Here is a 12,810-nt window from a genome sequence, read left to right on the forward strand (position 1 = left end):
GAACGCATTGTCTTTCTCACAGCGAGGCTTAACAAAAACTATAGGCTTGAACCAAGAGGTTCAAATCCCAGCTCAGCCCCTGACTCACTGTGTGTGTGTGAGAGACCCTGAGCGAGTCACTGAACCTCCTTGTGCTCCGTCCTTCGGACGAGACGCCAAACAAACGAGGTCCTATTGGAAGAGACTCTGCAGCAGCAGCATCAGTTGTTGATGATGCAGAGTCCCCCCCCCTGGTCTCTGCAAGTCTCTTTGAATAAAAGCAACTGCTAAATGACTAATTACTATAACTAATAATACTTATTAATAACCCAAACTCACCCGGACGAGACATCTGCACAAGTGTAAAGAGCAGAGCGAGGATCGGCCTCTTCATGCTGGCTAATTCCCTGACCACCGCTTCCACACACACAGAGAGAGCCTGGCAAGTGACCGGCGGGCAGTGAGGGGCTGAGATAGGATGAAGGGAGGGGTGCGTGTTTCAGTGCTTAAATAAACACCCCAAGAGAGATAACAGAAGGAAAAGTTCCTTCCTCTAAAAAAAAAAGAGAAGTTCATGTTGTTTTTTTCATGTTATCAGCAGTGTGTTGCTACAGTAGAAATTCAACTGGCCTTACTGAAGTCTGAAGAGAGAGAGAGAGAGAGAGAGAGAGATTTGAGGAACAGTTAGAAAAAAATGTTAGTTATTTTTTTTCTTGAGCGCTTTGTTTTAATTCAAGTGCCCTCGTTCCACCTGCTGTTGTTTGAATCTCTGTCAGGCAGCAGGGAGCGGCGATCTTTGAGAAGCGGAGAGGCTGGCAGGGGCTGGGACGCCTGCCCTCGTGGCTGTTGTGCAATGCCTCTGTGGTTTCGGAGGAGTCCGCCACTGTGAAAGCTGCAGTCACGACATGAGCACAAAGTGCTGCTTCTGTGAAAACCGAGGCCTAAACCCAGTCTTGAGCAACAGCTTTAAAACAATGAAAACTAAATGAGTTGGAGAGTATTTATTTTTATCTTTTATGCTTTACCAGACCTCTCTGTGCTTTACAATGCTTCCCTGTGCTTTACCAGACCTCTCTGTGCTTTACAATGCTTCCCTATGCTTTACCAGACCTCTCTGTGCTTTACAATGCTTCCCTGTGCTTTACCAGACCTCTCTGTGCTTTACAATGCTTCCCTATGCTTTACCAGACCTCTCTGTGCTTTACAATGCTTCCCTATGCTTTACCACACCTCTCTGTGCTTTACAATGCTTCCCTGTGCTTTACCAGACCTCTCTGTGCTTTACAATGCTTCCCTATGCTTTACCAGACCTCTCTGTGCTTTACAATGCTTCCCTATGCTTTACCAGACCTCTCTGTGCTTTACAATGCTTCCCTATGCTTTACCAGACCTCTCTGTGCTTTACAATGCTTCCCTATGCTTTACCACACCTCTCTGTGCTTTACAATGCTTCCCTATGCTTTACCAGACCTCTCTGTGCTTTACAATGCTTCCCTATGCTTTACCAGACCTCTCTGTGCTTTACAATGCTTCCCTGTGCTTTACCAGACCTCTCTGTGCTTTACAATGCTTCCCTATGCTTTACCAGACCTCTCTGTGCTTTACAATGCTTCCTTATGCTTTACCAGACCTCAGATTAAAAACATGTTTTTAATAAATAGGGCTGTTTTTGTGACTATGAACTCGCTGCGGGTTTAATTGAGAGTCCTTTGCTGCCCTCTGGTGCAGTTCTGCTGTACTGCAGATTGAGGGAGCGTTAATGGGAGAGTCTCGGAACCCGCTTCACGGCGGCAGGCTCAGCTCTGCTCCGCCGCTGAGCGGCTCCGAGCTGCAGAGCGGGTTTTCACCGGTGACCCGAGTCACCGAGCAAGCGGGACAACGTCTCTCTCTGAGCCGCTCGGCTACTTGACGCGCACCCACGGTTTTACCCTCAAACAAGATGGCCGCCGCATCCCGTGTTAAGTATAGGAGTGAAGCTGAAAGATGCCCTTCCGGCGCTTTGTTTCCCGGTTGCCGTGAATTTTTCAGCTCCTGGCTTCTGTCACCGTCTGCAGGAAGTGACGACACGCAGGCCTGTGAGCAATGTATTGCACATGTTTGATTCATTTGATTTAATTGATTAAACCATAGGGAAGCATTGTAAAGCACAGAGAGGTCTGGTAAAGCATAGGGAAGCATTGTAAAGCACAGAGAGGTCTGGTAAAGCATAGGGAAGCATTGTAAAGCACAGAGAGGTCTGGTAAAGCACAGGGAAGCATTGTAAAGCACAGAGAGGTCTGGTAAAGCACAGGGAAGCATTGTAAAGCACAGAGAGGTCTGGTAAAGCATAGGGAAGCATTGTAAAGCACAGAGAGGTCTGGTAAAGCATAGGGAAGCATTGTAAAGCACAGAGAGGTCTGGTAAAGCACAGGGAAGCATTGTAAAGCACAGAGAGGTCTGGTAAAGCACAGGGAAGCATTGTAAAGCACAGAGAGGTCTGGTAAAGCACAGGGAAGCATTGTAAAGCACAGAGAGGTCTGGTAAAGCACAGGGAAGCATTGTAAAGCACAGAGAGGTCTGGTAAAGCACAGGGAAGCATTGTAAAGCACAGAGAGGTCTGGTAAAGCACAGGGAAGCATTGTGAAGCACAGAGAGGTCTGGTAAAGCATAGGGAAGCATTGTAAAGCACAGAGAGGTCTGGTAAAGCACAGAGAAGCATTGTAATCCACAAACACACACACAGACACAGTCAGACAACTCCAGAGTTTAAGAATGTTTTTTTTTTTTTATTGGTTCTGAAACAAATACAACAAAAAATATATACATAACCCTGCAAAGCTCACAGCGTCACACGGAAATCATCAAACAAACACTTCAATTTCATTATTATTATTAACAAGTCACTCAGCAGATGCTTTTATCCAAAGAGACTTGCAGAGACTAGAGGGGTGAACTCTGCATCATCAACAACTGCTGCTGCTGCTGCAGAGTCTCTTCCAATAGGACCTCGTTTGTTTGGCGTCTCATCCGAAGGACGGAGCACAAGGAGGTTCAGTGACTCGCTCAGGGTCTCTCTCACACACACACAGTGAGTCAGGGGCTGCTGCAGAGTCTCTTCCAATAGGACCTCGTTTGTTTGGCGTCTCATCCGAAGGACGGAGCACAAGGAGGTTCAGTGACTCGCTCAGGGTCTCTCACACACACACAGTGAGTCAGGGGCTGCTGCAGAGTCTCTTCCAATAGGACCTCGTTTGTTTGGCGTCTCGTCCGAAGGACGGAGCACAAGGAGGTTCAGTGACTCGCTCAGGGTCTCTCACACACACACAGTGAGTCAGGGGCTGCTGCAGAGTCTCTTCCAATAGGACCTCGTTTGTTTGGCGTCTCGTCCGAAGGACGGAGCACAAGGAGGTTCAGTGACTCGCTCAGGGTCTCTCACACACACACAGTGAGTCAGGGGCTGATAGTTATTGACGCTGGACAGTTCCACGGTGTTGAAAAAAAATATATTTAGCACCTAGAAACACTTTGATATTTTGCATAGCAAGTTTGCGTCTGACGCGTAGAGTCCATTCATTCACAAGATTAAAAAAACACAGAACACAGCTGACGCCAGGCTCGGGGGTCAAAATCCTGATTTTCAACCTCTTTTTAAAATCAGTTTCCAATTCTCCGTCTCCTTCTGATCTATTCCAGCACATCGTCGATCAACATCACAGTCCATAGCGTTCTGTTATAATGAGTTTCTCACTGAGAGCCCGGAAATATTATTATTATTATTATTATTATTATACACACACATCGTTTTTAAATACTTACAGAAACACACAACTGTTTCCCAAATGCTAAAACTGCAGATTTTTCATTTCAGAAGAGCACAGTGTTTGGGGATTGCTGACTATAGCAGCTTGACATTTCAGAACTAAGTTTCTAATAATAATAATAATAATAATAATATTAATAATTCGAAGCTGACAGAGGCAGTTTCAAGTTTTGGCTACGATACACAAACGCACGCATACGCACAATTTGGGCTCCAAAGCAGGAAAAGCCGGCTTCATAATTGCAGCCCCTCCCTGCCTCTCTCCACGAGGCTCCCTGAATTGATTGTTTTTTGTCACAGTCTTCTTATTCCTGCAGATTCAAGGGGGTTCAAATTGAAATGTTTTACTTTCTGTACCCTCAAAAGTGCCCTTATTTTGTTTCGTTGGATTTTTCGAGGCAAACATAAATCAAATACATTATTATTATTATTATTATTATAAAAAGTTTTTTCATGAAAAGTACTTTTTGTGTTTTTAAATGCAATTTCATAGTCACTGACAGTCCAGCCTTTGTACACAATCAATAATAATAATAATAATAATAATAATGATAATAAAAACAAATAGAAAAAAAAAAAAAAATCTGTTTTTAAAAAAAAAAAAAAAAGATTTCAATTCATCTTCAAGCTTTAAAAAGATTTGATAAAACTTCCCAAAAATTGTTCACAATTCCCCAGGGGAAGTTCACAAAGGCTCAGATTATTATTATTATTATTATTATTATTATTATTATTATTGTCAATCTTTGGCTCGGTGCTCCTGACTAGGCGTCACTGTTTGGCAGTTGGCCATTGCTATGGTGACCCCTCAAAGCCTCTCCTGATTGGTTGGTCCCGTCCTTGGCTTGCATTTCCTTCACCAAGGTTCTGCAGTGAAAGTACAGGTATCCCGGCAACAGGAATCCGGCCAGTGAGAAGAGCAGGAGGCTGAGGTTAATCTGTGATTGGAGGAAAGAAAGAAATCAATAAACAGAGTCTTTCGTCTTCTTCTGTCGCTTGTTGGTTAAATTAATAAATAAATAAATAAATACATCACACATGCAACGCCCCCTATAGGTGTGCTGGCAGACTGTCTGTTGAAAGCAGGGGCTGGTCTTGGTGTTGCATGATTATAATGTTACTCCTATCCCAGGCCCCTCCCATAAGCCCCTCCCACTCCCCCAGGCCCTTCCCAGTGCTTCCAGTCCCCGCGGGCTCACCCAGAAAGGGTCTCCATGCAGTGGTCCCACCATGGCTATGAAGAGAAGCTGCTGGAACAGAGCGAAGAGCGCGCTGATGAGAGACTGCAGCCCTGTGAGCGTCCCGAAGTGATTAGAGGGGTACCTGAGAGCGAGAGAGAGAGAGAGAGAGAGCACTGATGAGAGACTGCAGCCCTGTGAGCGTCCCGAAGTGATTAGAGGGGTACCTGAGAGCGAGAGAAAGAGAGAGAGCGCGCTGATGAGAGAGTGCAGCCCTGTGAGCGTCCCGAAGTGATTAGAGGGGTACCTGAGAGCGAGAGAGAGAGAGAGAGAGAGAGCACTGATGAGAGACTGCAGCCCTGTGAGCGTCCCGAAGTGATTAGAGGGGTACCTGAGAGCGAGAGAGAGAGAGAGAGAGAGCGCGCTGATGAGAGAGTGCAGCCCTGTGAGCGTCCCGAAGTGATTAGAGGGGTACCTGAGAGCAAGAGAGAGAGCGAGAGAGGAGACAGAGAGAGGAGAGAAGGAGGAGGAGCTATGCAGGGACTCCGTTAGTGTATATTATATATATATATATATATATATATATATATATATATATATATATATATATATAATTAATTGAGAGCTTTCTTTCGAAAGAAACTGAGCTTTCTTCACAGCAGGGTTAGTTAAATTCACTCACACTGCAGCGTACAGACCCCCGCAACAGGAATGGATGAAACCTCGAACCATCGTGTGAAGAATGAACGAAACAATCTGAGGAGAGGAAGACAAGAAACAACCAGTCAATCAGTGCCTCTCCTCTCCTCTCCTCTCTCCTCCCCTCTCCCTCTCTCCTCCCACTCTCCTCTCCTCTCTCTCTCCTCCCCTCTCCTCTCTTCTCCTCTCTCTCTCTCCTCTCTCCTCTCTCCCCTCCCTCCTCTCCCCTCTCCTCTCCTCTCTCCTCTCTCCCCTCCCTCTCCTCTCTCCCCTCCCTCTCCTCTCTCACCTGTACAGGCAGGTTATCTATCAGACTGGTGATTCCGAACCCCACTAGCAGAATGTTTGTGAAGGTGAAGGATCTCATGGCGTTGGTGATTTTCTGAATCTTTTTGTCTCTTCTTGGTTTCTGGTGTGCGTTGGGATCAGAGCTGAAGTGAGAGAGAGAGAGAGAGAGAGAGAGAGAGAGAGAGAGACTGTGAGAAACACAAAACTTGCGAGCGATCGAGAGGAGTCCGTTCAGCCCAGTGCGGCTGACTAATGTCAGAAATTTGTCAAGTCGGGTCTCAAAGGATCCCAGTGATTCAGCATTGACAAGCGTGGCTCGGTAACCATGGAAGACTCAGGGTTCAATATAGCCTCCTCAAACTAGGTCTCCCACCGGATGAGGGGCTCCTGGGACCAGGTTTCAAGACACTCCTTCACTTTATCCTATTCCTGACCCTCCATCTCCCTGCTCCCCCTCCTCCTCCTCCTCTCCCTCCCTCTCTGCCTCTTCCTCCTGCCTTCTCCCTCTCACCTCTCCTCCCCTTCCGTCTCTCCCTCTCGCCTCCTCTCTCTCACCTTTCCTTGTCTTTCTCTCCGTTGGTCTGCTCCTCGCACTCCTTCATTTTCCAGTCCATCATGTATCCGATCAGAGGGCAGGAGATGAGGCAGAGAAGCTGCAGCGTGCCAAACACGGAGGCGTAGAACCCCACTGGAGAGGAGGGGGGACCCCGAAACACACAGCGTTACACAGGGGACCCCGACACGCAGGGTTACACCAAAACACACAGGGAGGGCTGAGTGGAGAAGGGGGGCAGGGACTCAAAATGCTTGTCGATTCTCAACTCACCTGTCTCTTCAGCTTCCTTTGCCCTCTCCTCCGACGCTGCAGAGAGAGGGAGGAGAAGAGAGAGTGTTGTACCTGTGCAGTATTGTGCAGTGCAGTATTGTGCAATACAGTGTGGTATTGTGCGGTGCAGCATTATGCAACACAGTGTGATATTGTGCAGTGTTGTGCAGTGCAGTGTTGTGCAGTGCAGTACTGTGTTGCAGTATTGTGCAATACAGTGCGATATTGTGCAGTGCAGTACCGTGTTGCAGCATTGCGCAATACAGTGTGATATTTTGCAGTATTGTGTTGCAGTATTGTACAATACAGTGTGATATTTTGCAGTATTGTGTTGCAGTATTGTACAATACAGTGTGATATTGTGCAGTGCAGTATTGTGCAGTGCAGTATTGTTACTCACGGTGCTCCTGCCCCCCAATCACCAGGAACTCCAGCATCTTGTTCATGGATCCCATGTAAAAAATGATTCTGATCTGAGTCATTGCCATCGTGATGAGACTCCACAGGAAGATAGGAGAGAAGACACTGCGTCTGAACGGGACTGAGAAAGAGAGAGAGAGACACACTGAGTCAGAACGGGACTGAGAGAGAGACACTGCGTCAGAACAGGACTGAGAGAGAGAGACACTGCGTCTGAACAGGACTGAGAGAGAGACACTGCGTCTGAACAGGACTGAGAGAGAGAGACACTGCGTCTGAACAGGACTGAGAGAGAGAGACACTGCGTCTGAACAGGACTGAGAGAGAGAGACACTGCGTCTGAACAGGACTGAGAGAGAGAGACACTGCGTCTGAACAGGACAGAGAGAGAGACTGCGTCTGAACAGGACAGAGAGAGAGAGAGACACTGCGTCTGAACAGGACAGAGAGAGAGAGACACTGCGTCTGAACAGGACAGAGAGACACTGCGTCTGAACAGGACTGAGAGAGAGACACTGCGTCTGAACAGGACAGAGAGAGAGACACTGCGTCTGAACAGGACAGAGAGAGAGAGAGACACTGCGTCTGAACAGGACTGAGAGAGAGACACTGTGTCTGAACGGGACTGAGAGAGAGAGACACTGCGTCTGAACAGGACTGAGAGAGAGAGAGAGACACTGCGTCTGAACAGGACTGAGAGAGAGACACTGTGTCTGAACGGGACTGAGAGAGAGAGACACTGCGTCTGAACAGAGATGGAGGAGAGGATAGAGAGATGGGGAGGAGTCTTACTGGCGTGCACGTTGTCTGCCGGTTTGTCTACGTTCTCCCCGGATGAGATGAACTCCTTGCTCTCCGCGGGGCTCTTCTGACTCAGACGCAGACCCACTGTGCTCACGTGACTGTGGAACCTGTCACCTGTCAACTTGTGATCCAGAGCCAGCCCACTGAGCTTAATCTTCTTACTGAGAGAGAGGAGAGGAGAGGAGAGAGGAGAGGAGAGAGAGAGTAGAGGAGAGGGGAAGGACAGGAGAGAAGAGAGGAGAGGAGAGAGGAGAGAGGAGAGGAGAGGAGAGGAGAGGAGAGAGGAGAGGAGAGAGGAGAGAGAGAGGAGAGAGAGAGAGGAGAGGAGAGAGGAGAGGAGAGAGAGAGGAGAGAGAGAGGAGAGGGAGAGGAGAGGAGAGAGAGAGGAGAGGAGAGAGGAGAGGAGAGGAAGAGAGGAGAGAGGAGAGAGGGGAGAGGGGAAGGAGAGGAGAGAGGAGAGGAGAGGAGAGAGAGAGAGAGAGAGAGAGGAGAGGGGAGAGGAGGAGAGAAGAGAGGAGAGGAGAGAGAGAGTAGAGGAGAGAGGAGAGGAGAGGGTAGGGTTAGGGAGGACAGACAGACAGGGCACAGCAATGGCAATGCAATAATGCTTCAGTATTACACTGAGGGGCGACGGTACGGAGAGACAGACAGACAGCCACTCCCCAACCCCTCCCCCTGTTACAGCCCCTCCCCTTCCCAGCCCCTCCCTCCCAGTGTTCCCAGTTCTTACATGTAGTTGGTCTCCTGTGGCGCTGGGAACGACTCGACCGGCCAGTTGAGGAAGCAGTTGAAGAATACGAGGCAGGCCAGACTCGACCAAACGAACATGATGACAGTGAAGGGGACCCCAGCGTCATAAATCAACTGCAGAGAAACCGATCCGAGCACCATTGAGCAGAGCTTGTCATTTTAATATGCTTTACCAGACCTCTCTGTGCTTTACAATGCTTCCCTGTGCTTTACCAGACCTCTCTGTGCTTTACAATGCTTCCCTATGCTTTACCAGACCTCTCTGTGCTTTACAATGCTTCCCTATGCTTTACCAGACCTCTCTGTGCTTTGCAATGCTTCCCTATGCTTTACCAGACCTCTCTGTGCTTTACAATGCTTCCCTATGCTTTACCAGACCTCTCTGTGCTTTACAATGCTTCCCTATGCTTTACCATACCTCTCTGTGCTTTACAATGCTTCCCTATGCTTTACCAGACCTCTCTGTGCTTTACAATGCTTCCCTATGCTTTACCAGACCTCTCTGTGCTTTACAATGCTTCCCTGTGCTTTACCAGACCTCTCTGTGCTTTACAATGCTTCCCTATGCTTTACCAGACCTCTCTGTGCTTTACAATGCTTCCCTGTGCTGAATCCCAATGACGGGATATACCTTGATTCCCGGGAAAGTGACTGCGGACGAGGCATAGGATCCAATCATCAGAGACATCAGAGTGGAGGAGAGATTACCAAACATGTTGGGGAGCTGAGGAGAGGAGAGAGAGAGAGAGAGGAGAGGGGGGGGAGGGGGGGGGGGGGGGGGGGGGGGGGAGGGGTGAGAGGGGAGAGCGGGAGAGAGAGGAGAGGAGAGAGGAGAGAGGAGAGGAGATTAGTTCATTCTATATAGAGGGTGAGGAGGGAAAACTTTTAGCCAGGGCTGCAGTTCTCTTTGTAAGCTTGTCGCATCGCAGGGTTGTGTTTCCCACACTAGAGGGCGATCTCAGACCACATAACGATAAACCAGCTGTATCTCACACACTGTATGATGACATCCTACAACAGCATTGCACAAAGTGAACTTTAAAAATAGACACAGACCCTCAGCTCGAGCCAGCCTCCCTCCGTCCCTCCCAGTCCCTCCTCAGCTCAAACCACTAGAGCCAGCCTCCCTCCCTCCCTCCCAGTCCCTCCTCAGCTCTAACCACTAGAGCCAGCCTCCCTCCGTCCCTCCCAGTCCCTCCTCAGCTCTAACCACTAGAGCCAGCCTCCCTCCGTCCCTCCCAGTCCCTCCTCAGCTCTAACCACTAGAGCCAGCATCCCTCCCTCCCTCCCAGTCCCTCCTCAGCTCTAACCACTAGAGCCAGCCTGCCTCCCTCCCTCCCTCCCAGTCCCTCCTCAGCTCTAACCACTAGAGCCAGCCTCCCTCCGTCCCTCCCAGTCCCTCCTCAGCTCTAACCACTACAGCCAGCCTCCCTCCTTCCCTCCTGTGTGTGTGTCTCTCTCTCAGCGTGTCTCCTACCAGTGACCATGTTAATAAAGCTAATAAGAGGTGAGACAGTGGGTTTGCATGTCTCTGCTCAATGTTCCCTCTGCCCTTCCCTGGAGGGTTAGGGGAGGGGCCAGGGGGTGTGAGGGGGGGTGTGACGGCTCGCCCCTCGCTCTCATTGGCTCCGGGTCATTTTTAACAGTTGGCCTTTTGAAATCAATGAGATCAGAATGTTGTGTCAATAAAGAGACACCCAAAGACCATGAGAGAGGCACGTGACACACACACACACACACACACACACACACACACACAAGCACAGCAGGGTCAGGCATATGGCATTACTGGAGGTGCTGGATTCACTTTAATATTGACATTTCAAGCAGGGAAGGTAAGCAGCCCTTATTAGGAGGCTCTCAGACTCAGTGTATAAACTGTGCCGTGGTTTTGCTGCCTGCAGCGAGCACCGTGCAAGAGAAAATGTCTCTGTGTATTTTAGGAAGTCATGTGATTGACTCTGTGTGCTACAGACACATCTGCAGGTGTGCGGCTCTACAAATTATAAATTTGGGGGGGGGGGGGGGCTGGGGAGTGGGGGGGGGGTGGCCCCCCCCCGGGGGGGGAAAATAATCAGAAGTTAATGAAACTAGAACAGCCCTCTAGTTTGGGCTCTAGCGCCTTCATCAGCGTTTTTGCACAGGTGAAACTGTAGAGAGGCAGCGCCTGTAGAGCGATTCTGAATCGTTTTCTGTACTCACCGTCAGGGATGTGAAGGTCAGACAGATTCCTCCAAATCCATTGAGGGAGAGAGCAAGAAATATCAGAGCTGAAAGAACTGGAGAGAGAGAGAGAGAGAGAGAGAGAATGAACTCCCTCAGCTTCAGAGTCCAGTGAAAGCTGCTGAATAATGTTCCCTTGTTAACATATTGAATTGCACCCCCTCTATATAGAATGAACTCCCTCAGCTTCATAGAGTCCAGTGAAAGCTGCTGAATAATGTTCCCTTGTTAACATATTGAATTGCACCCCCTCTATATAGAATGAACTCCCTCAGCTTCATAGAGTCCAGTGAAAGCTGCTGAATAATGTTCCCTTGTTATCATATTGAATTGCACCCCCTCTATATAGAATGAACTCCCTCAGCTTCATAGAGTCCAGTGAAAGCTGCTGAATAATGTTCCCTTGTTCTCATATTGAATTGCACCCCCTCTATATAGAATGAACTCCCTCAGCTTCATAGAGTCCAGTGAAAGCTGCTGAATAATGTTCCCTTGTTATCATATTGAATTGCACCCCCTCTATATAGAATGAACTCCCTCAGCTTCATAGAGTCCAGTGAAAGCTGCTGAATAATGTTCCCTTGTTAACATATTGAATTGCACCCCCTCTATATAGAATGAACTCCCTCAGCTTCATAGAGTCCAGTGAAAGCTGCTGAATAATGTTCCCTTGTTATCATATTGAATTGCACCCCCTCTATATAGAATGAACTCCCTCAGCTTCATAGAGTCCAGTGAAAGAACTACAGCTCCCAGCATCCCTCGCAATTGACGGGGGTGCAGAAGCATGCTGGCATTGTTATTGATATCAGAACTGACCTGGGGGGTCGTAGGCTGAGGCAGCGATCATGGAACAGGAGAGAGCGAAGAGAGCGCTGAGAGAGAGAGAGGGAGAAATACAAACTTGAATTATCTAAAACATCAACCATCACAGTTATAGAAAAAAAAAACTAAACTGAAAACTAGAAATCTTAAGATTTTGGTAGAAATCTAGTACAAATTTTATAGCAATCTCTCCCCTCCTCCTCAGCTCTCTCTCACCTCACCTTCCCCCCCTCCCCTCTCTCTCACTCTCCCTCCCATCCTGCTAATCTCCCCTCCCTTCCCCTCCCCTCTCTCTCACCTCCCCAGCAGTCTCAGAGGGCGGGGCCCCAGCCTGTCCATCAGGATGCCCAGGGGCAGCGTGGCGGCGCTCAGCAGGAAGGATCCGATGGTGAAGCCCAGATTCAGCATCTCCTCCTGATCCACGCAGCTGAGCCAGATGGTGGGGGCCGGGGAGGGCCACGCCGAGCTCAGGTCCTCCCCCCACGACTGGTTGGTTACGTTCTCTGAGGGCAAAACACAACCAAAGTGAATCGACAATTTACACTGCAGCTGCAGAGCTGGTTAATTACCAGCTGTAGCATTATAAGATATATATGTTAGTAAGAGCCGGGCAAAGCAAAGAAAAGAACTACAGCTCCCAGCATCCCTCGCCATTGCCGCGGGAGCAGAGGCATGCTGGGAGCTGTAGTCCTATAGCCAGGGCTGTACCGATTCACAATACAATAACGTTGCCAGCGCAGCTAGAACTGAAAAGCAGCTGCTGAACTCACAGTTAAAGCAACACAGAGCCACAGAGAGAGAGAAGGAGAGAAAGGAGGGAGAGAGGGAGGGAGGTGGGGCAGCTGTTTACAATAAAGAAAACTCCTATTGTTAGCTCCTCATTTGATTGGCTCCCTGCTCCCCCTCCCCCTCTTTAGCACCTGTTAGCCCCCCCCCAGAACTATCCAACTTTTAACTTAACTCTGAATGCCAGCGTCCTTCTCCACTGTGACTGTGAATATGTATTCGGTTGTCTGTCT

The 12,810-nt window shown here is 48.8% G+C and overlaps 1 protein-coding gene across 2 annotated transcripts in view; it reads right to left on the reverse strand.

Moving 5' to 3' along the window:
• Positions 1 to 4,375: 4,375 nt before the first annotated feature.
• Positions 4,376 to 12,810, reverse strand: part of LOC121307284 (large neutral amino acids transporter small subunit 3-like) — a 14,562-nt gene continuing 6,127 nt past the window's right edge. Inside the window, exons 3-15 of one of the 2 annotated variants that reach the window (XM_041239466.1) lie at positions 12,090 to 12,294; positions 11,786 to 11,841; positions 10,946 to 11,022; positions 9,375 to 9,467; positions 8,724 to 8,857; positions 7,982 to 8,154; positions 7,170 to 7,310; positions 6,770 to 6,805; positions 6,499 to 6,631; positions 5,945 to 6,086; positions 5,639 to 5,712; positions 4,978 to 5,101; positions 4,376 to 4,716 (exon numbers count right to left, since the gene is read on the reverse strand). In XM_041239466.1, the coding sequence (XP_041095400.1) occupies positions 4,543 to 4,716; positions 4,978 to 5,101; positions 5,639 to 5,712; positions 5,945 to 6,086; positions 6,499 to 6,631; positions 6,770 to 6,805; positions 7,170 to 7,310; positions 7,982 to 8,154; positions 8,724 to 8,857; positions 9,375 to 9,467; positions 10,946 to 11,022; positions 11,786 to 11,841; positions 12,090 to 12,294 (1,562 nt within the window). In that variant the 3' untranslated portion in view covers positions 4,376 to 4,542. The remainder of the gene's footprint in view (positions 4,717 to 4,977; positions 5,102 to 5,638; positions 5,713 to 5,944; positions 6,087 to 6,498; positions 6,632 to 6,769; positions 6,806 to 7,169; positions 7,311 to 7,981; positions 8,155 to 8,723; positions 8,858 to 9,374; positions 9,468 to 10,945; positions 11,023 to 11,785; positions 11,842 to 12,089; positions 12,295 to 12,810) is intronic. The other variant, XM_041239467.1, reaches the window with a different exon arrangement.

Source organism: Polyodon spathula, chromosome 54, assembly GCF_017654505.1.
Source record: "Polyodon spathula isolate WHYD16114869_AA chromosome 54, ASM1765450v1, whole genome shotgun sequence".
Classification (NCBI taxonomy): Eukaryota; Metazoa; Chordata; class Actinopteri; order Acipenseriformes; family Polyodontidae; genus Polyodon; species Polyodon spathula.